Raw genomic sequence first — 24089 nt, 5'->3', positions numbered from 1 at the left:
GGAATGAACTTTCTGTAGTAGCCGACTAGGCCCCAAAACAAGCGTACCTGTTTCTTAGTTTTTGGAATAAGCCAATCATTAATAGATTGTACTTTGGCTTGCAGAGTCTGAATTTCTCCTTGCCCAATCAAATGACCTAAGTACATGACTTTTCCTTGCATCCATTGACATTTGCTGGCTTTGACTGTCAGTCCAGCTTGCTGAAGTCTGGACAAAACAGTTTCAATGTGAGACATGTGAGAATCAAAATCAGAACTGAAAATAGCAACATCATCAAGATAAGCACTTGCAAAAGGTAAACCTTGTAAAAGTTTGTCTATCATCCTTTGAAATGAAGCACCAGCATTCTTCAAACCAAATGGCAATCGTCGGAAACAAAAAGTTCCCACGTGCGTGATGAAAGCGGTCTTATCTCGTGAATCTTCAGCCAAATCGAGCTGCCAATAAGCATTCTTTAGATCAAGAATGCTGATAAACTTAGCCTTTGAAAGATGTTCAATTAAATCATCCATTCTAGGTAATGGATATGGATCTGGAACAGTAACACTGTTTAATTTTCTGTAGTCAACACAAAATCTTACTTCCTCGAGAATTTCACCCATAGCGTTACGTTTTGGCACCAGTACCACCGGAGAAGCCCAAGGGGAGAATGATGGTTCAATCACCACCAAAGATAACATCTTTTGTATCTCTTGTTCAATCTGGATAGCATGATTACCAATTGCTCTATATGGGCTAGACCGTATGGGCTGGGCATTGTTCTCAGTAGTTATCACGTGACTGATCAAATTGGTGTAACCTGGTTTATCTGAAAACACATCTTGGTATTGTTCTAAAATTTGAAACAACCTTTCTTTCTGATCAACGGTACCTGTTAAAACAAGATTATCAGACCATGTACTTGCATCTTGCAATTCAGACAACATATCAATAGATTCATTTGCAGCATGAAAATATTCAGCATGACATTGAAAAACCATTGCAGATCTATCTTTGTACAGTTTCAAACTATTGACATGATAAAGAACAGGTTTCTTATTAGAAGTCAACATTTTAACAAGAAAACTGACATTTCCCAATTTTTGAACAATTTCACCTGGACCTTCTCAGACAACTTCTAACTTAGAAGGTCTGAGTGGGTTCAGAACAAGTACCAATCACCCACAGAAAATTCCCTGTGTCTGGATCTCTTGTGGTGGAAGAACTTCTGACTAGCTTGAGCGTCCAACAAATTGTCTCTGGCCAACTCCTGGACAACCAAGAGTTTCTCTGGAAGTTTTCTGACAAAATCAGCAACTGGCACAGTACTACTTTTAACCACACCTTCCCAATCAGATTTCAGGAAGTCCAATGGTCCTTGTAGATTTCTTCCAAATACCACCTCACTTGGAGAAAAGCCACCTAACGAAGAATGAGCTGAGCTACAGTAAGCAAACAAAGCAAAAGGCAAAAGTTCATCCCAAATGTTTCCATATTCTTGGGTCAAAGTTTTAATCATCCTAAGCAAAGTTTGTTGACCTCTTTCCACCATACCATGAGATTGAGGATGATGGGCCATGCTAAAACTGATGGTTATTCCACTTATCTCGCAGATCTTACACATAAATTCACTTGTAAAAGCTCCTGCTTGATCACAGATTATTTTGGATGGTACTCCAATACGTGAGCACAAGTCCACGATGATTCTAGCTATGGTGGTAGCTGTAATGTTGCTAATAGCATAGGCTTCAATCCACCTACTGGTAGAACAGATGAAAGAAATGATGTATTTCTTCTTAGATTTAGTAGGAACAAAAGGTCCTAGCACATCCATTTGCAAACACTGAAACACTTGGTCAGGAATCTCCATAATGTGCATCTCGGCCTTTACCTTGTCAGTTTGATGGCCTGTGCGTTGGCAATAGTCACAAGAACTGACATAGTCCTTTACAATTTTTGAAATACCAGGCCAGTAAAAATGTTGAGAAATCCTCTTTAGGGTTTTTTGTATTCCCTGGTGCCCACTACTCGGATGGTCGTGAGCCATTTCTAGAATTCTCAGTTTATATTCAGAAGGCACCACTAACTGTTGCACACGTTGCGCATCCACGTTGGATTTGGGGAAATATTCTCTGTACAAAAGTCCATTTTCTCCCCACAGGAAACTAACTTGCTGATGCGCAGGACGTTCAGCATAGTTGTCTGCTTGTAACCTCAAAGGAGCTAGAGTGGGATCATTAAGTTGTTTCAGTCTAAAGTCCTCTGATCCCATTGGGGTCACAACCTCCATTTTAGTTTCAGTTGTAGCTGCATTATCAGGTTTGGTCACAAGAGGCTGCTGTTGCATAAGGTCTCCATCTGAGCTATCCTTAGTGGATTCCTGCTCCAGTTCAGGATCATGCATCTCCCTACTTTGAGAACGAGTGACTACCTGCATAGAAGCTGCATTCTGACTTTGCATGTGATCCAAAAAAGCAAGATCATTTCCAAGCAGAAAATCAGGTTTTCCCTCATGAGTTAAAATATGCTTGGATCTGGACCAATTCTTGTAAGTTACTTTTACATAGGCCAAAGGAACATACTTCTGCTCAGTCTCTTTAGACCCGTAAGTTTTTACTGGACACCTCAGGTTGTTCAGGATCAAGGTGGGGTCTAGAAATTGTTTACGTATCGAAGAAATATCAGCTCCCGAATCACGAAAAGCACTTAAAGCAACATCACCTCCTGGTGTGTGAAGAAAAACAACCTTAGAAAAAGTTCTGGTTGCCCAGTCCCTTTGTGTAGTTGGCACTATGCAATCAGGGTCCATAATGGAAAATCTCTCTCCTGATTCTGACTCTTTCACCATTTCTGATGAAATTGTAGCAATTTGTAAGTCCAAAACTCTAGGCACATATTGGTTTACTGTTGCCTGCATTCCACTGGCTTGTGAAGGGGTTACAGTTAAGTTAACTCCTTCCTGACTCAGTGTAGGCACAATGCTTGACTGGTGAGGCACAGAAACTGCATTGCTGGCAGCTGGCACTTGCTGAGTTCCCGCTGGCACAGAACTTACGTACGCCATCTTAGGAGTGCCTGGTTTAGATCTAAGTGGGTCTGGGACAGGAGTTTTTCTAACTGGCTCCTTAACTTGGCTAGCAGGCACATTTAACCTTGGACAATCTCGTCGTAGATGAGAGCCACCACATTCAAAACATTTAAGAGGCGTTTTAGTCTGGCTAGGAGCTAGGCTCCTGCGTTGCTCAAATGAAGTTTGCCTGGGCTCCTGAGAAAAAGGCTTTCTAAAATCAGAGTGGCTCTGTCTCTTAGGCACTACTGGTGCAGTCTTTGCCCTAACAGCTGGTTCAGGCCTTTTAAAGGAGAGAATCTCATCAGTTTTTAAAGCAAGAGTTTGCAAGTCTTTGTATTCTCTCTCCAACAAAGTACTCCTTATTTCTGAAGGCACCAAATTAAGAAAATGCTCCATGTACAACAAAGTTCTTAAATCCTCGAAGGTACTAACGCCCAAGGAGCTCAACCACTGGTCACCTAGATGTTCTATCTTGTCAGCTAGCGCTGAATAACACTCATTAGGCTGTTTTTTCAGTTTTCTAAAGTTCTGCCTCAGTATTTCCGAAGTAAAACCAAATTTTCTCTGCACCACGACTTTAAAACCATCCCAGTCCGTTTCTTCATCAGACAATTTGGCTATAATGTTGGCAAGCTGCCCAGAGCACTGCGTACGCATTAATTTAACGTACCAGGCCTCAGGTATCTTAAGATCTCTACACGCTTTCTCATAGTTAGATAAAAAAAGATAAGATATCATCGCCATCATGGTAGTAAGGTAGATTGCTTCTATCAACACTGGCTATTGAGTTCTTAAACTTCTCTTTTTCCTTCAGCTCATAAACCAAATGCTCCACCTTCCTCTCTCTGTACTCCTTCAATAAACGTTCAGAAATGTTTTGATTATGAATAGATTGAGTGTGACACGCAACAAAATCTGCAAACATCATTGTTAACTTATCCACTGGTGATAGACTCTTGTTAGGATCAGGCCCCTCAGCACCGGCTGCTGCTGCTGCCGCTCCTGCTGTCTCATCAGGAATGTCCCTGGCTGGCACTCCCTCCCGGACTGGAGTGCTAGCGCCCGCCATGTCCTCTGACTGATCCATCTGCCTCAATTTAGACCAAGTTGGGTCTGGGTCAGATTCCAGTAGTTCCTGAATATCCTGTGCTGTGAGCTTGTATGTTACACCACCTGTTTGTAATCCACGAATTCTAACTGCCCTCTGAGTCACAAACTGTTTTCCAGGCAATTCCAAGAAATCCTGGTCCTCCATGTAGATTGCGTCTAACTCAGCAGTTAGACACCAAAAAGAAAAAATCCTTAAAAAAACACCAACAAGTTGCCCATCAGGGGGCGGATCCCTGCTCAAACTGTTCTCTCTCTCTCTCTCTCTCTCTCTCTCTCTCTCAACTAACCTCTTTAAACTGAGCCCTTACTTGTAAGGGGAGTGGGGTTGAGGTGGTTTATGAGGATGAGACGGGCACAGGGTGGCACAACAATGGCTCATAACATCACATTGGAAACAAGCTTGCCAATCCTTGCTTCTCTCTTTTTTTGCCTTTCTAGAAGTTGTTAGGAAAAGAGGAGTCAACATCTTGTTGCCCAGTCTCTGCCAACTTGAAGTGGCATCAGCCTCTGTTTTCGCAGGTGATCCTTTTTGGGGGCTTTGCAGAGCCTCTCTCCTCTCTACACACCCCAGAGATGGCTTGGAGTTGATTTGGGAGTTGTTCTTCCTGGGACACTCACAGCTAAACTATCACCCTCATCCAGGTGTCCTCCCTAAAGGTGTATTCCCAGTCACCCAGGGGGTCAGTCTGTTCACTTTCTTCTATATCCAGATGGTTAACCTCTGTCCTGGGGTCTTCTAGGGCCTTCTGAGGTCTTCTGTTCTTTTCTGGGGTTACACATCTCCATTCCTTCTGTTCTCTCCTTGCCTCCAGCTATCTCCAGCTTTCCCTCCCCCTTCCCCTTCCCCTTCCCCTTCTATTCCCTTTTTATATCCTCCTTCTCCCTGAGGCCCTTTTTCTCCTACCGGGGTCATTCTTCTTTTCCCAGGTTTTTTGTATTCCAGGGCTTTTCTCACTCTCTTCCCCCTTGTCGCGTCCACTCAGTGTCCCTTGTTTGTTCTCCCCAAACATTCAGGTCCATCCTCTGGATGTGTTTACTCTTTTTATGCTGCCACCAGTGGATCTAGTCCACACTATACCAAATATATGTATCTCAGACTCATGCTGCCAATACAACAGGCTTATTGATCTTTTACCTGGTAAATCACAGATGTAAATCATAGATGTTCTTTTATTACTGATTAAGATCTCTCATTAAAGTACTTGGATTTGATTACATGTTTGCTTGCATATACTTATGCACAATAACCACTTCAACAATACTCTTTGACTATCTATCTGTTCACTATTCCTTCTAACTCTTTCCTATTCTCTTTTCCAATCTCTGTCTTAACTCTCTCAATTCAATCTCCTAACTGTCTCCTTTTCTCTCTAGCTGTCCAACTGTCATTATAACTCCGCCCCTCCTGTCCTCTCATAGGCTCCTGCACATGAGCTCCATATGATGGACAGGAGTGATGTGGGCATTCCGCCACACCCCTTAAGCCCTCTCAAGTACTCTTCCTCCTTTGACTGTCCTCATCCCCCTAGGTCTATTGGATCTCCAGGAAATTTGTAGTCCATCAAGGTTTCTCCGGAGTCCATTGGGCAGCTCTTACTTGGCTACTCCACTGGTTGTGGGAAAGTATGAGATGACTCACTGACACATTCTACCTTATTACCATCTCCTGTCCCACAGTATTCTAGACATCCATATTAATTATATGCTATTTTTGGCCACAAACCATGGGTTCCATGCCTGCCTCTTGAACAGGCACTGAAAAATAACATATTACCGTATTTTTTCTCCATAAGACCTTAAGACACACATAATTTTTAGAGGAGGAAAACAGGGAAAATATATTCTGAACCAAATAGTGTAATAAAATATTTAATAAACTATAACAGAATAACATTTGAACCATGTAAAGTGAACAGCAGTCAACAGTGGCATTAAGAACCATTACCACTGTCATTAACAAATGGAGAGACTTAAAGCTTTGTGTACTCTAGTTTATGTACCATAAATTTGTGTACCATAAATTTAATTCAAGTACATATAGACCATTATCAGCCAGTGATAAGACCTATACCACGCTACCTATATTTTAGATTTCCTTTCATCCACCTCCTCCCCATGCTTATAGAAATGTCTCAATGACAGATGAGATTGTTGTGCAACTCTGCCCATCTGCAGCTCAAGCCTATATAGGTATTAAGTTAGAAATGGTTTGTCTGATTTGGCACTGCATTGAGAGGTCCCTTTTAGTTGTGTTGAGGATAAATAGTGGAATTAAACTATTTAACAGCTGGTTTTCCTTATTTACTTTAGGTTATGCAAAAGAACAACAACACAAAGCTTAACCCATTCACCAGCAGTAGCACATGCTCAGCATAAGACCAAATCTTGGGTTTCTGACATAATTGAACATTTATAGCATGCAAGGCACAACAGCCATGAACAATGTTCTTGACAAGCCAAAAAAACTGAATACAAACTATAGTAGCTGAAATCAGGAAGCAGGTACTATAATCCAGTTAGAAGTCACGAGGCACAGTTCGTTTCCTTGCTGCAACACCTTTGGAAATATATTCTCTATTAGATGCCCAGAACTAGTTGAAAAGTTTGCAAGTCGAATCCAAATTTCTCATAAGAATGCATTGAAAATTATTTAATGCATTCTTATGGGGAAAAAAGGTCAGAAACTTTTTAAAAATTAAAAGAAAGTCACTTACCAGGTACTGTAGACTGAGCCCAGCTCTTCACAGTGCCTTGCTAGACCCCACAACAGTCAAAAAAGAGCCCCAAACAGCTAAAAGCCGGCAGCCATTTTGTGTTCTTCTCCGCTCCTGCCCCCTCCCCACCTAACAGCTGATCGGCGCTGGTCTGAAACACTTCCCAGGCAAGCAGGTTTCAACTCAAATGGAGCACCTTTTCACCCAAGCACGGTTTAACCCAAAACAAGCAGCTTTTAAAGAAAAACAAGTAGATTTTTAAGGCAAGCATGAACGTTTCTACACAAGCAGGTTTCAACTCAAACGGAGCACCTTTTCATCCAAGCATGGTTTAACCCAAAACAAGCAGCTTTTAATCTAAATTTTACATTTTAAAATGACAATATCAGGCAGTCTCAGGTCTCTCTCCCAATTCTCTAACTGCTTGTACTAGCAAGGAAGCAGACAAGCAGCCTCTTCACTAACTGAAAGTTTAAATTTCCCTGCTTTCCCTGCCTTCCCCACATATTAGGTATGCTAATATCTGTGCACTAGAGGATTGTGGGAGGAAAATTCCAGCCCCTGATGGGGGTCCTGTGGGGCACCCCAAAACACTGAGGAGCTCTCTTGGCCTCTTTCAGGACGGGCTGTGCAGCCCTGTTCTGATCAGGAGGTGCAGCCGGGGTGTCACCATGCCTTTGGGGAATAGGGCACAGAAAGGGGAAGAATTTTCAGGGGCCATTCCAACTCATACCTGGCAGGGGAGATACCATTATTGTAAAAGTGGTTTTCCCAGGGTAAGGCTCATCTATTGCACTTTGGATGTGCTGACCCCAGTGATTTCCCCAAATGTGGGAAAATCAACTGCCTAAGTGGGGGACTGTGTTTATGGTTTCCCCTGGTCTTTCTAGAATCACCCTTTCCTCTTTGGTCCTTGGCTGTTTTCACTGCCTGCTGCCATTGGCCTTGCTGGTTTTCCAGGTGGGCTGCAGGAAGCAGATCCTGGAAAGCTAACAGTGCAGAATGGTGAGGTCCAAACAGCAAGCAGTCTTTGGTGCCAGTTCAGAGGCCTCCCAGCATGGCAGTGGGAGGCTTCTGGGTGGTGGTGGCTGGACCCTTTTTTACTCTCCCCCTCTATTTGGGGGGGGAAGTGCATCTTATGGAGCAAAACATATGGTAATTCATATTAGAAATATTAGTTAAAAGCTATGTAAATTAATGCTTTATAGAGTGTAATAATATTTCTGAATATTCAGTGTTTGATATTTGATGTTTAAACAATTTTCTGAGCTTTAGCTAGTTATCATAGACTATAAAATATTTCTTGAAGTAGCCATAAGTTTTACCTGAAATATTTTCCTAAATATTATATGCTCATGATGTGATGATAGTCCTCGCTATGAGTGCTTTGAGATTTTCTTTTCCCTCTTTCCTTTTTTATTTTCTGTACCCCATTACTTTAAAATAAATGAATTAAAATATATAAAAGCATGACTAAAACAGATTTAAAAGTGATAGCCAATCACTAAGGAAATACCTGCCTGAAAGGAAAGGTGTTTGCTTGCTTGTGGATGGACAACAAGGATGGGGCCAGCCTGGCTTCCTGTGGAAGGGAGTTCCAAAGTCTGGGAGTAACAGCATAAGAACATAAGAAGAGTCCTGTTGGATCAGGTTGAGGGCCCATCTAGCCCAGCTTCCTGTATCTCACTAGCCCCACCAGATGCCTCTGGGAGCACATGAGACAACTAGATACCTGTCTCCTGATACCCTTCCCCTGCATCTGGCATTTTGAGGTACCTTCATTTTAAGCCTGGAGATTATACATCCCCATCATGGCTTGTAACCTGCGATGGACTTTTCCTCCAGGAATCTGTCCAATCCCCCTTTAAAGGCATCTAGGCCAGATGCCATCACTACATCCTGTGGCAAGGGGTTCCACAGACTAACAACACTCTGGTTAAAGAGATATTTTCTTTTGTCTGTTCTCACTCTCCCAACACTCAACTGCAGTGGATGTCCCCTACTTCTGGTATTGTGTGAGAGGGAAAAGAGCTTCCCTCTATCCACTTTATCCATCCCCTGCATAATTTTATATGTCACAATCATGTCCCCACTCAGGCGCCTTTTCTCTAGACTAAAGAGCCCCAAATGCTGTAGCCTTTCCTCATAAACAAGGTGCCCCAGCCCGGTAATCATTCTGGTTGCTCTCTTCTGCACCTTTTTCAGCTCCACTATGTCTTTTTTGAGGTTCAGCAACCAGAACTGTACGCAATATTCCAGGTGCAGCCTTACCATCGTTTTGTACAATGGCATTATAATGTTTTATTTTCAATCCCCTTTTTAATGATACCTAGTCTGGAATTGGCCTTCTTCACTGCTGCCGCACACTGAGTTGACACTTTCATTGAGCTGTCCACCAGCACACTAGCAGAGAAGGTGTGTCATATGACTTAAAGCCACCCTCTCCTATATCCCGATCAAACATACCTGTGAGGGTAGGGGGCTGAGAAAAAAGCCTCTCCTGATGAACTTAATACCTGGGCAGAATCATAAAGAGAGATACAGTCTTTGAGATAGGCTGGACCCAAGTTATTTAGGGCCTTATGGATGAAAATAAACACTTTTAATTTTGCCTGGAAATGGATCAGCAACCAGTAGAGCTGCTGTAAAAAGGGTTATATGATCCCTGTTTCTAGCTCCGGTTGATAATCTGGCTGCAGCATTTTGGACCCACTGAAGTTTTCAAGCACTTTCCAAAGGCAACCCCACATAGTTAATACACACAAAACCCAATATTGTCAAATCTCCAAAATTGTGCTGAAATGTCTATACTAGCTACAGGCTGTTTCAGCATAAGCCTGAAAGTGTAAAGATCTAAATGAGTACTGAGAATATGTGCCTCTGGGTCCTTACTACACTCAAAGGTCATTCAGACCTTGGATACCTGCAGATGAGCCTATAAACACATTCAGTTTAACATGTCTACAGAGCTTGAGTTCCTGGTCACAAAGGTTCTGAAAATGCATTCTGAAAATAGAGGTTGCTTTGCACAATATTATAGTAAATATGTTACGGTCTGAGTCACTTGTAGGTAAGAGAGGGAAATGGGAGTAGGGCCAACACATAATCCCCATATCACAGTCTTCCACACCTTCAGACATAACCCCTAAATGCCACTGTAATGAACCAATGCAAGATCTGATTAATGGTTCTCGGAAAAACAAGAAAAGGGGTGATTATATCAATATATAGACCTTGATGTTAGGAAAGTGTGACGGCAAGAGGAGAAGGGGACTTTTAGGGTTTTCAAAGCAAGTGAGATATTTAAGTAGTTTTCCCAGTTCTGTTCCCCTGGTGAATTTCCATGGCCAAGTGGGGATTCAAATCCTATCCTCTAGAACATAGGTCAGGAAACAGGGGTAAATTACCCCAAATTGGCTAAAAGTGAAAATCCTGGGGGTAATGAGCAGAGTGCTACCCCCTCCCTCCCACCCCCACCCTCTGCAGCCAAATCTCAAATTGTAAGCCACCTCTCCCTGTTACTTCCTGGTTGCAGCAGGGCACTCATAAATCCTCAGTTCATTCGGAGATAAACCTGCTTAATTGGCTACAGCTGTGGAATAGCCCCAGGCAATCAGGCAATCCAGGGCTTTGAATGACTGCTTCCTCCGGAAATGAATGCAAGCAAGCAAGAGGCGGGGAAAGGATCAAGAGGCAAGCAAGGGAGGGAAGAAAGGTGCAAGAGATGGAGGACTTCATCAAGCTTATTTAAATGTACAAAATGGAGGAAGGAAATGAAGGGAGGGAGGAAATGTAAGGAGGGTGGATGTGTGTGTGTGTGTGTGTGTGTGTGTGTGTGTGTGTGTGTGTGTGTGTGTGTGTGAGAGAGAGAGAGAGAGAGAGAGAGAGAGAGAGAGAGAGAGAGAGACTGCCATCCCTCAAAGGAAAGCCTTTTTTGGATTCTGATGGCTTAACGGATCATGTTTATCTCTATGAAAATGGAACTGGCAAAACTTGGAATAAAACGTGTGGCTGTTTTACTGGCATGAAGGTAAGGAAAATCCCAGTAACATTATACACTTCTAGAAAGATTAAAGCAAAAGCGTGCTGCTTATATACCGCCCCATAGCATTTCAAGCACTCTCTGGGCGGTTTACAATTTAATTATGCAGGCTACACATTGCCCCCCCCCCAGCGAGCTGGGTACTCATTTTACCGACCTCAGAAGGATAGAAGGCTGAGTCAACCTTGAGCCGGCTACCTGGGATTTAAACCCCAGGTCGTGAGCACAGTTTTAGCTGCAGTACAGTGGTTTAACCACTGCGCCACGAGGCTCCTGTGAATAGATTTAACTCAGTGAATAGATTTGAAGTTTGTGTTAAAAACAGAGACTCTTATCATTTTCACTACTGTAATAAGAACTTTTCTATCTAGCCTTGAAATGACCCTTGTCTTTATTTAAAGAAAATGCAAGACAGAAAGCCACTTGAAACATAAATAGATATATTTAAAAACAAATGTAGGACCGGCTGAAAAGGTAACTATGGACAAGAGCAGTAAGTAAAAACCAAAGCCAGGCTACAATACCTTTATCATGAATTTTTAATTGTTGTAAGCCGCCCAGAGACCTTTGGGTAGAGTGGGCGGTATATAAGTTAAATAAATAAATAAATAAATAAATAAAATAAAACTGTGAAAATTAACAGGCAAGCAAAAGAAACTTAGAATTAAGGTGGGGGGGAAGGGTGGCTTTTTAAGGTGCTGTCTAGGTTTATCAGTGCTTTCCTTCCCAGAAGCAGGCATCTTTGAATTTTGTGGCTGCTGTCACAATTTGCAGTGATCATGGAGCCCAAGAAAGTAAAATCTGTCACTGCCTCCATATCTTCTCCTTCTATTTGCCAGGAGGTGATGGGACCAGTGGCCATGATCTTAGTTTTTTTGATGTTGAGCTTCAGACCATTTTTTGCACTCTCCTCTTTCACCCTCATTAAGAGGTTCTTTAAGTCCTCCTAACTTTCTGCCATGGTTTTGCATAGTTAATGAAGCAGAAGTAGATGTTTTTCTGGAACTCTCTGGCTTTCTCCATAATCCAGTGCATGTTAGCAATTTGGTCCCTAGTTCTTCTGCCCCTTCGAAATCCAGCTTGTCCTTCTGGGAGTTCTCAGTTCACATACTGCTGAAGCCTGCCTTGTATGATTTTGAGCATAACCTTGCTAGCGTGTGAAATGAGTGCAATTGTTCGGTAGTTGGAGCATTCTTTGGCACTGCCCTTCTTTGGGATAGGGATGTAGACTTATCTTTTCCAATCCTTTGGCCACTGCTGAATTTTCCCATAATAATGATTTTAAAAATAGCGCAATGGTCCTTTGATTTTGGGCTGTGGCACCAGGGTGGGTGACATGGTCTTTAGCCTGGTTTGTTCCTTTTTGCACACCACACATAGAATAATTAAAGTGGTAGGGAAAGCCCCCTCCCCAATTCTGCGTTGGCTGTCTCTAGCAAGCATGTCATTGCTAGCACCACTATGGTTGCGAGCTAGCAAAAATTTAATGCAACTTGCTAGGCATGTTGGACACCTTACTACTCCCTCTACAACACCATGGCTGGTGTGCAATGTGTTCCAGCAAAAATAGTGCACATCTTTATCAAATTTGGTGCATCCTGCTAGTTCGGTACACCGCCTATGTAGATTCAATAATATTTTTAATTCAAATAATGTATGATTTCCTTCCTTTCGAATCAAAGGGGTAATGTCGGCGTATATAAATTTTTGGGGGAGTAAAAGGTAAAAAAGTTCCCTGACCCCTGCTCTAGAATCTGTCACTCTGTCTACCATGTTTCCCCGATAATAAGACCTATCCCGAAAATAAGCCCTCCCCTTCCTGTGTAACATTCCTCTAAAATAAGCCCTCCCCCGAAAATAAGCCCTACCGTATATGCCGGCGTATAACACAACCGGCCGTATAAGATGGGGCCCCGGGAAGAGGCTTTGGGGGGGCGGCGGCAGGAGGAGGAGGAGGGGGAAGAGGGAAAGGGGGGGTGGCCGGGCGAGTGAGCGTTCCTCCCGGCAGCGGTCGGGAGGGAGGGAAGCGGTGCTCGCCCGGCCACCCCCCCCGCATTCTCTCCTCCTCTTCCTCCTCCTGCCGCCGCCGGGAGGAAAGCAGGCGGGCAGGCAGTCAGGAGGGAGGAAGAGGGAAAGCGGAGGAGGAGGAGGAAGAGGAGGAAGAGGGAAAGGGGGGTGGCCCTCCCTCCCGACTGCCTGCCTGCCTGCCCGGCCAGCGCGCCCCGCATCACTCTTGCGGCGGCGGCGGCTCCTCCTCCTTCCCCGCGTTTTTTGGGTTTAAATGGCCACCGGAACAGCCGAAATGGCTGTCAATGTTCATTAAAATAAGCCCTCCCCTGAAAATAAGCCCTCTGGTGTTTTTCTGTCCCCCAAAAATAATAAGACAGTGTCTTATTATCGGGGAAACACGGTATTATACCACACTGGGAATCCAAGCCAACTATTACTTATGGCAACCCTCCCAGGGTTATCCAGATATGAACCATTCAGAAGTACCTTGCCAGCCCCTCTTTCTGGTGTTACTCTAGCACCATGCAGCTTGCCAGAAACTCAATAAGTGGCAAAGCACATAATCCATCAGCCTCACATGGTCCAGGTGATCTTGGCAAGCCTCTCTTCCAAGAGTCATAGTGAGTATTCAAACTCCCGCCTCTTAGTTCTATAATCAGGCATTCCAAACCCCTCAGTTACACCAGCTGTTATTGTCTGTTGTCTGTTATCTAGATGAATGTAAATAAGCATAATGGTTGAAGTACAGTGGTGCCTAGACTTACAAACTTAATCCATAATGGAATGGTGTTCATAAGTCAAAACGTTCGTAAGTCAAAGTAGCATTTCCCACAGGAATGCACTGAAACCCGATTAATCCATTCCGGCTGTTTTTTGTTCATACAGTGGTGCCCAGCATTACGACGACCCCTCAGAACAATGAAATCACATGATGACTTTTTTTGCTATCACTATAGCGATCACAAAATGATGTTTCCTATGTTTTTTTCCCCCTGTACATCAATTAGGTCCTTGCTTCACGAACCGTTTGTTTGCAAAATGAAAATTTTTCCGGCTCCGCAAAATGGCTGCCCTGTCTTTTACAGACCCATGCTTTGCAGGGCAGCCATTTTAACAGCTGATCAGCGCTCGGAAAATGGCTTCCCCTATGGGCGATCTTCGCTGGACAACGAGGTAATTTCCCCATTGGAATGCATTAAATAGGTTTCAATGTATTCCAATGGGGAATTCTTTTTCGCATGACGACGATTTCGCTTAACAGAATTTTTCCTGGAACGGATTATCATCGTCATGCGAGGCACCACTGTATGTCAAGGCACAGTTTGTAAGTCAATGCATCCGTTCCCATAGGAACTAATGCAAAACCGGTTAATCCATCCTCTACCACTAGGGGGATAATTATTTTTAACCTAAGATGACTTAGGTTTAAAAAAGGACAGGAAAGGAGGAAGACACAGAGAGAGAAGACAATGGGGGAGTGAGAGAGTTTGGAGTCTAAAACGAATGTGAAACTAACACATTTTACACTAACACATTTTAAACCAAGCTAGCACAGAGCCTTGCAAAAACTTTTCTGATTTGTAAGGGAAGCATGCAGGAACCATTGCAAAAGCACAGAAAACAAACAGAGCAGATCAGAAATTCAGAGAATGAAGCAAGAAAGCAAGGGAAGCATGCAGGAGCCATTGCAAAAACAAACAGAGCAGATTAGAAATGCATAGAGAATGAAGCAAAATAGCAAGGGAAGCATGTATGAACAATTGCAAAAACAAACGAGCAGATTAGAAATGCAAAGAGAACGAAGCAAAAAAGCAAGTGAAGCATGTAGGAACCACTGCAAAAACAAATGGAGCAGATCAGAAATGCAAAGAGAACAAAGCAAAAAGCATGCAAGACACATCAAAAATGGGGGGGACCCAAAAAGCAACCAAACCTCCCAAGACCCATCAGAAATGGGGGGGGGACAAAAAAAACACATTCCCCAAGACCCATCAGAAATGGGAAAAACACTCCAAAAAGGATCCAACCCCCCATCAGAAATGCGGAGGGGAAGAAACAAAAAACAATCAATCACCCCCCAAGACCCATCACAGCATGGAAACATAACCCCCCAGCTGAAAATCACGCTGCAAAAAACACAGTTTTTTAAAAGTATAAAGCAGCACCTTACGTTAGCAGGCAGGCTCCTCAGATCGCACGCTCTCTCAGCCTTGTTGCCACCTACAGTTAGCTATTTGAATTTCCCGGCTTTTCCCCTGCCTTTTTTCTGTTCGTAAGTCTAAGTTCCATTCGCAAGTCAAAGCAAAATTTTGTGAACGGAGCTGTTCGTAACTCAAAATGTTCGTAGGTCAAGGCGTTCGTAAGTCAAAGCACCACTGTATATAAATATAGAAAGTTAAGGATATTTTGAGAATAAAGTACCAATATATTTTGGGAAATGCAGTTGTAGCATTATCATTATGGAATTTAATTAGCTGCCATAATTGGGCCTGCCGCTTCACTATTTACTTGTACCACATTAATAATTGATGAATTAATATAGCCAAGCCAAGAGTAAAATGGATAATTAACCTCAGACAGTGTGGGGAAATCCTTGATTATCCTTCTGGGGAGGAGAGGGAGGAAGTGAGAAGTCACTGCATGTTGATGATCAGGATGAACAGCTACTTTTTAGGAACTACTGGACCAAAGAGCAACAGAAAGGCCAATACAAGGATCCTTTATCATGCTGGGGAGGCAAAAAATGGCCCAACCCTGGGATAGACTTGGTCGTTGTCATCTAATAGAGTTTCCCCCTTCAATCCCTAATGTAATAACCTAACCTTGATAGCAACCTTCACTTGCTACCTTGTATACAGAGACTAGGAGGGATGTGGAATCTTTGGCCCTCCAGATGCTTGAACATTACTTCTCAGAAGCCCATTCTAGTAGTAAAAGAATGTGTGAGCCGTGATCAAAAACACTGTGGGTGGAAGTTCCCCATTGCAACAATATAGTGTCAGTTTCTCAAACAAACTGGCAATGAATGGATAAAAATTTTTACATTTTAGAACTGAACAAGTGAAATTCTGTTCTCTGTCCCACCCAATAAACAGCACATCTCAGTGGCCCAAATCCTACTGGTGATTTGCATAGGCATCCTTCAGTCTCGAGAGACTATGGTAACATGCTCTGTATTGAGGAGTGTCCTCTCCAGAGCATGAAGCCTGGGTAAAGTAATATGGAGGATAGGCTGTTACCCAAGCAGCAGATCCCCCCTCTCCATGTTGCTGAAATGGTCCAATGGAAAGGCAAGAGTCAATACAATTGGTTCCAGCAACGTCGCAGTAGTTGGCAGAACGACACGAACTGCCTTCGGGACTCTGGCTCCGGATTTTTCCTCTAGGTTAACTCCTGAAGCCTTTTCCACCAGTGTATATAGTCACAAGGCACTGGAGGTTTGAAATTGGAGTTTTCCTTCTCCTAGATGGGCTGCCTTACATGGCTGACGAGCCCTACTTACCCGGTGATTTATGTATTCATAAATTGCGCTGTGGCAAATGCTATTGACCAATGTTGTGGCAATCATATTACTAGACTTGTGTAGAATGCACAGTCAGGCATATGTCTCATGAAATGACTGGCACTTTATTAGTTAGTGGCAATTCACCACAATGGATTATGTAATTTAACTTCTGCATGCTTCGACCAGCCAGGTTCCAGCCACTGTCAGAGATTTATTTGTGCAGATAAATTACACTTAACATGTCCATACCTGGCCTTTGTTAAAGAAATTTTTCTCTCTGTTCTTCTTTAACAGAGGTCTCAGTCGGCATTCTCACTGGCTACTGAAGATACATCAAGCAGAGACATGGTCGTAGCATCGTCTGTGCCTGAGTCTCTCTGGAGTCAACCAAAAGGCCCAGTCAGGAAACAGAAAGAACACAGACCCTCTGCAATGCCCAGCTGGAAGAGTGTGGACCGATTAAATGAACCAAGTAAAGGTCAATAATACTTACATGACATTTATTTTTACCTGGGCTTTTAGAATGAAACTAAGAGAAATGAGAAAGGTGCAGTAAAGGAACAAACTGATTGAATGGTTATAGCTCTTAAACCATGTGCTCAAAATGACCACCTATCTCTGAGAAAAAAGATGAAGCACATTTATCCAAAAGACTGGACTCTGTTTTCAGAATTTCCTTCACACTTTCCAGAAGTTCAGTATTCAGAAATTCTCTGCTCAATTCAGTACTCTGCATAATTGAAAGTATATGGTCTGACACTATACATATGAATTAGAATATGTCTGATTCTAAAGATAGGTAGGTTTCTGCCTCAGAACATATGATCTTGTATAATTGCTATCAAAATTATGCCTTACGTGGGCAAATGCTAAACTACTTAACACTAGTGATCATTTCTCATCCCCAGCAATAGGCCTGGGGAAGAAATTGCCACTATTTGCATATGCAGGCCCTCATCCACCTAAAGATACACAAAAAACTTGCTTCCATGTATGTTATGTTCCCTTCTGAGCTGGGGCAGCTGTATTTGTGTGAGTTTTTTAAGTCTACTGCTTCTGTTCCATCTGTACATTAAGTAGTCAGGCAGCAGTTAAAAAAAACCTGTCAAGGTCATTTGTGCCCATATTTCTGATGAAATGCCTAGAAAGAAGTACAACCACATGGTGTTCATGAGAACCTATCACACATTGATAATTTCAAAAGATTCAGCATTTGACCAGTTCAGCATGAAAGAATCACCTCCTGAGGGGCATGAGTGTGTGCGTGCACTCATGCATGTGTGTGTATGCAGATACCTAAAGCTTTTGTGTATTTTTTCCACCTTCTTGGCCATGTTTATGCTGTAGAGGAAATGCTTTCCAAAAGTCAGTTTTAGCTATCATTAAATGGTTGGAGACTTGTGTTTTGACCTGCCTAAATATTAAAAAGCTAGATTTATCTGACTATGCACAGAAGTCTATTTAAAGAGTTGAAAAATAAAGGTTCTGGTTTTAATTGACATTTTCAAGGTCTTTCAACATTCTGGGCTAGATCCAGATCATGCTTGGAGTAGACCCACACCAAAATAAATAGTTTGAATAATAGCTAACTTAAATCCAATTGTGCGTCTTGTCTAAAGATGACTAAGTCTGGATCCAGTTCTCTGCTATTTCAAAACCAGTGGGATTCCTCTTTTTAAAATTGTGTGGAACTGCACTTAGATTGATGCTGGTGCTCCACAGTGAAGTGGTATTGTATGACAGTATTTTCTGCTATGCATTAGCAAACTATATGCACATGTCCCGCACTGTTTATTCTACAATTGCAACAAGAACTTGGCTTAATCTAGCCAAGATCATCCGGCCAATTTCCATTACATTTTTTATCCCAGGTGATCCCTGCTTGGCAGTAAGCTTCAGCACAGCTGCTCATTCTGGATCAGCATGCAAAAGGAAGGTGCTTCCACTGCTGCATTAGACTCACACTGTTAGGAGCTAACAGATGGTCAGGACTAATAGTTAAGACAGCCTTGCAAGGAAAGTACATTCATGTAGGGAGAAATATGTGCATTAATCACATACATGTGAATTATTATCCACACACTAGAACACAGATAATAATTAGATGCATATATGTATGCCTTATACTAAAGATTTACTCTCACCACCAATATAATTTAAACAAAGAAACAGGTGTTACTTATTGCAAAACCTTATATCTATTGTCCTGGAAACCTTTTGTACTTGAAGTTACAGCAGAACTTCAGATATTTTGAGGCAAATCCCAATTAGTCCATTTCCAGTTTCATTTTAGTACTGCATCTCCCTCAATCCCATGGATAGAAGATTTGGGGAAATATTGTCCAAAGAAGTAACGTTTGCAAGTTTTGTCCTCTCTTCATTGCATCATCATATATGATGCAAGCCTGTTATAAATATCCATTGTTCCTTAAGAATATGAGTGGCATAAAAATCCAATTCTTTAGTCCCTTTTATGCAGAAATCAAAGTACAGCTATGAGTTGGTTTAGAATACACTGATAATAAAAATTTATATTCTTCTGTTTCCTTAGCTTTTCCGCCTGTTTTAGAAAGTACAGATGGAAACTGGGTGGCCTTGCAAAATGTTACATTGCCTCACCCTCGAATGCTTGCCAAACCAAAGAGCCAAGTATTTCAGGCTTTGGAAAATGAATCCAATGTTGTATCTGCTTATGATGAGATGGGTTCAGATAGCGAAGATGACTATGACTGGAATGTGGCTTTGAACAAGCTACGGCGGAGGCCCAAGCAGCAGCTGTCAAGCAATGCCGATTCCCAGTGCAATACTGAGTTGGCTTGTGGTGATGAACAGCACCAGCCTGTGACCTCCCTTTCATCTGGGCTATTTGCCAAGGAGACAACATACTCTGATTCTGAAACATCATCCATCAGTTCTTCAAGGGAGGCTAGGGGATCCAGCCGCTTGCCTTGGATACAAAGGAGAATTTGTAATCACAGACCCAGAGAAGAAAGAGCGCAATTACATGGTGAATTAGATGTGAATTTTAATATACAGGCTACCAGTTTAGACTATCCAGATAGCAGTGAGAGTGAGGAAGCTTACCATGACCTCGAAAAGAGATCAAGGCGGTGGAAAAAGAGCAAGGCACTCTCAGAAGACTCAAGCAAAGGCAAAAATTGTACAAAAACCCACAAGAAGAATTATATGAGTACAAATCAGGTAATTAAAGTTTAGATTAATTCTTGGTTGTCATATCTTTTCGGAGCTTAGAAAGTTACTTTTAAAAAGAATGAATATAATGTGGACTGAAGCCAATCCACAACTGAGCACTAGGCCCCAGAATTATTATCCTACCAATGTTCAGTTATGGGTGGCTTTGGTCTGACGTCATGCTCATTTTTTCAACTTTCTGCAGAACACCAAAGTATCAAAGTATTTGAGTTCCCAAGACACACTTTGGTCTTGCAGAAAATGCCTAACAGTAAACATCTGTAATAAGTCACTGTATAATACTGTCACCTGCACAGTTCTAAACAATGCCTATCAAATGTTATGTCCTGATGTTTCATTGTCAAATTCATGTATGGATTTTTCCTATTAAAGCAGGATGTCATTCCGGGAGCGGGAGGGAATCGGAAATTGGGTTATTTTTCATCCCATCCAATGTTACTTACTGGGACTAAAAATGTCCATGCTATAATTACTTTTTATTTATTTATTTATTTATTTATTTATTTATTTATTTATTTATTTTCACAAGCCATAATGCAGTTAAATAAAAGCATCATATCACATTCATAGGATATTACCTTCATTTTGCTATTATTCGTTAAAAAACTTTGTTTGCTCAAAAACAAAGGAAGGTGTGGGATGCATTTTCTAATAAAGCTTCCCTAAATGAGAAACTGTATTGAAATGATGGCTTAACATAATTTGTTGTTTTATGCCTTAGCATCACTAATATAAAGATTCTAGAATTTTATTTCTGTGCTTCCACTAGGTGGTCCTTGTGTTCAGTTTGCATATGAAGAAATAATCCAGTTTAAAATTACAAACAAATTTTGGAAGTGGTTTACCATTCCCTTCTTCTGGGGGCATCTTGGGACTGTGCAGTTTGCCCAAGGCCACACAGGCTGACTCTACTCACAGGAGGCACAGGAGGGAATCAAACTCCCAATCATCCTAAACAATTGAGCTATCCAGCCAGTTTATTTTACCCTTAGGATTAGGTTGTTTTTATGCACAACACTGAAGTGTGGCCGAGCATTTGTTGCCCTGTAGCATTCACACATTCATATTGTTTGTGATGTTTAATAAAAAGGGATTTTTTATAATTTTTAATAACAAATACAGATCTTTTTAATCGTGTATGTTTTACCAATGAGGCAGTTACATTCAAATGACAAAGCAATGATAATTTTTAAAACTGTGAGATTGACACAATTTATGCTACTGGGGATGAGTAGAGCTCCTCATTTAACAAGTTGGGTCCAGGGTCTGCCTTCCTGGCTTCACTCTCAGAATGTGCTCTGGTCTGATCTGTAGGGATCCCTATCTCCATAAAACTAAAATTCACCACATTCCAAACAGTTTCCTTCCCCTCAGCATAAAGCTTCTAGAGAGCTGGAGAGACTGTAATCTGGAAGATGGGGATGAGAAATCAGTTTCCAACAGGGCCGTTACATGCATCTAAATCTGGAGCCAACCTACTGGATTTCACCCTGTTCTAGATTTTTAAAAGATGTTTTGAATACTTTCCATGTACTGTAGCTAGGAAACTCAAATTAACCTTAGATTTGTGTGCTCCTGGTTATCATGGGCTGATCATATCTTTGCATTTTTCTTCATTTTCTCTGTATTCTTTTTGTTGTTCTACCATTTCTTTTCTTAAAATGAGTTTGGCATAGCAAACATTTATCCTCTCTTTTGCCTCTACGTGTCATTCCATTTCTTTCAAGACACCTTCTACAACATTATACAGAGCCTCTCCTTTGTCCTCTCCTCTGTCATGTTCAAAATACTGCATCTCATATGACAGGAAAGTCTAAGAGCCCACCCTGTGCCAAGTTAGCCTTTGTGGCCTGCATACTTACACCAAGTCATATCCAATTCAGATAGATCAACATATGCCTGTGAATGCATATACAGTGGTGCCTCGCTTAACGAGCACACCGCATAACGATGAAATCGCATAGCGATCCCTTTTTTCGGATCGCTAATGCGATCGCTTAACGTTTTTTGAATAGGGCTAAATTCTCTTTGTGAAGACCGGTAAGCGTTTCGCTTACCGATCTTCGCAAAACGAAGCCCGACGATCAGCTGTTCGGTGGCCAAAATGGCCGCCGGAAGCCGGGAAATGGCCCAAAATGGCCACGCGCAGCGTTTTCGCGCCCTCGTTAAGCGAGGCGAGGGCGCGAAAATGGCTGCCGGCCATTACGAAGCTTCATTGAACGGTGAGTATTTGGCCCATTTGGAACGCATTAAACGATGTTTAATGCGTTCCAATGGGTTTTTTTTATCCGTTCAATGATGCTTCAGCATAGCGAAGGTTAATCAGGAATGGATTAACCTCGCTATGCGAGCCACCACTGTATATAGAAAAATGTTGCCATGCCACAGAGGAAATTGCATCATGAGAGATACACATAGTATCTCTGGATACAATGAAGTCTACAATCTCCAAAGAAGAAAAGAAAGAGATCACAGAAAGGAAATGGCTCCTCTGAAACAATAATCCAAATATTGTTGGGCTCCAGCTCCCATCAATTCCATATAGTATGGCCAGTGGTCAAAGAGTATAAGAGTCATAGCCCTACATATGTACAGCCAGAGGTTACCTACCTCTGAACTAAACCGACTGAAATGCACACAGCAATCTTTTATGGAGAAAGAAGAATCATTGCTTATTAACTTGATTTAGCAATTTTTGCACCAGAAATATGTGGTTTGCTATGCAGCTCAGAAACCTATTCCTGCTCCTGGCTGCTCATAACTTTGTGAGCTTGCGAACTGCAGCAGCATTTTAGATGCAGATTGTTTCCTATGGTTGTCCTCTCCTAACCTGTCACCCTCACATTGCTATTCATGTCGCTATCTTCATTATCTTCTGTTTGAACATGAATAGTAGGAATTGGGACCAGTTCTTAGCAGGGCCACCTCCAGTACTTTTCTCTTTGTGGATTCTGTCATCATTAACTGGCTTGAAAAAGAAGGATCTGAGTTAAGTAACAGGTAAAACAATGGAAAGTTGTTTCCCTTTCAGAGCATTGGAGGTATCCAATTGATTATGCATTGTACAACACACATTCAGCATGCCTCAGAGGCATACAGAATATGTTCACAGATAACAACAATAATGATTTTGTTCTGTCTTGAAGAATTGGATACGTACAGTATCACATAGCATTTAAAAGCTGAGATACAAGATCAAATGTGAAGCTGAGGATTGTTATCCTCTAGAGAGAATGGCTATGTATTGAGCTCATACGGTTCAGAAATGACAACCCATTTCTTCTTTGTTGCAACCCTCAAAGTGATACTTTTATAGATCTCGTGCAGTGTAAATAGCTTTTGTATATACAACTCATTTTTTTCCTTTGAGCTGTTCTTCACTTCATCTTTTTTTTTAAATTATTTAAGGCATCTGAGGATTTATCGGAAACTGACATGAGCAGCGGAGAGCAACAGCATCAAACTAAGGTAGGCTGTATGGAAGAAAAGCTGAAGTCAAGGTTATTTGGACTGGCTGCCAAAATGAGTGACAGCAGGGAAGCTTCTTCGGAGGAGCAGGTGTCAGAAGAGCCAAGAACAGAATCGGAGAACCAGAAATCCTGCTTATCCTCAGAAGACAATAGCAAATGCATTCAAGAGGAGTTAAAGAAGGTAGGCAGTATCGGTGACCAAACTGTTAATATATAATATATTTCAGAGCCATTTTCCACATTAGGGTTCTGAAAAAGTGAATCCCTTCTATGTCTGAATCTGTAACTTCAAGAGTGGTAATGACACATTATAATAAAAGCTACTATGCGCTCTCTCGCTCTCTCTCTCTCTCTCTCTCTCTCTCTCTGCCTGACCTACCTCACAAGCACTTTGTATGATAAAAATGAGTAGAGCTGCCCTGAGGTCATTGAAGGAAAGGCTGTATGATGATGACATTGATAATGATGATCATGATGTATAACAACAACAATATTTTATTTTAAGTAGAGATATATATTGTTGTTATGATTGCATTCCACTTCTTATTTCTCAACATTACTGGAGCATAGAGGTAGACCAAGGAGTCAAGCTTAACAATTAGGAGTCAAGTCCTAAAAATGTGTAGGTGAGATGATGTGTTTGCACAATCAATTTTCCCCTGTGAAATTGTTGTTGTTGGTGGTAATGATGATGGTGATAGCAGCCTCTAAAATGGCTATACAGGCCCAGTCTCTTTCTTCCAATTGATCACTGGAAGTCAACTTTAAATTTCAACCAAGGAGTGACAGAAAGAACACTGTCAATGTAAAATAAAACTGTTTAAATACCGTATTTTTCTGTCTATAAGATGCCCCGTGTATAAGATCCCCCCCTTTTCTAACCCAAAATTAAGAAAACTTAGCTTTGAGTATTCTGCCTCTGGGCTCAGAACGCTCGGACATTATGAGTCCCTGTTGAATCTGAGCACTGCGTACA

General features: G+C 41.9%; 1 protein-coding gene and 1 pseudogene across 8 annotated transcripts in view; both read left to right on the top strand.

Annotated features, from left to right (window-relative positions):
* MYRIP (myosin VIIA and Rab interacting protein) overlaps positions 1-24089 on the top strand; it is a 444899-nt gene that overhangs the window by 379535 nt on the left and 41275 nt on the right. For 6 of the 8 annotated variants that reach the window (XM_073003545.2, XM_073003543.2, XM_078377393.1 and 3 more), the window contains 3 exons: positions 16725-16908; positions 18982-19631; positions 23052-23294. In XM_073003545.2, coding sequence (XP_072859646.2) covers positions 16725-16908; positions 18982-19631; positions 23052-23294 — 1077 coding nt within the window. The remainder of the gene's footprint in view (positions 1-16724; positions 16909-18981; positions 19632-23051; positions 23295-24089) is intronic. The other 2 variants (XM_073003547.2, XM_078377395.1) reach the window with 1 other exon arrangement.
* LOC140701498 (U1 spliceosomal RNA) lies at positions 7599-7753 on the top strand (annotated as a pseudogene).

Source organism: Pogona vitticeps, chromosome 6 (genome assembly GCF_051106095.1).
Source record: "Pogona vitticeps strain Pit_001003342236 chromosome 6, PviZW2.1, whole genome shotgun sequence".
NCBI lineage: Eukaryota > Metazoa > Chordata > Lepidosauria > Squamata > Agamidae > Pogona > Pogona vitticeps.
The sequence above is the reverse complement of the archived record's forward strand: the minus strand, read 5'-3'. Positions and strand labels throughout refer to the sequence as shown.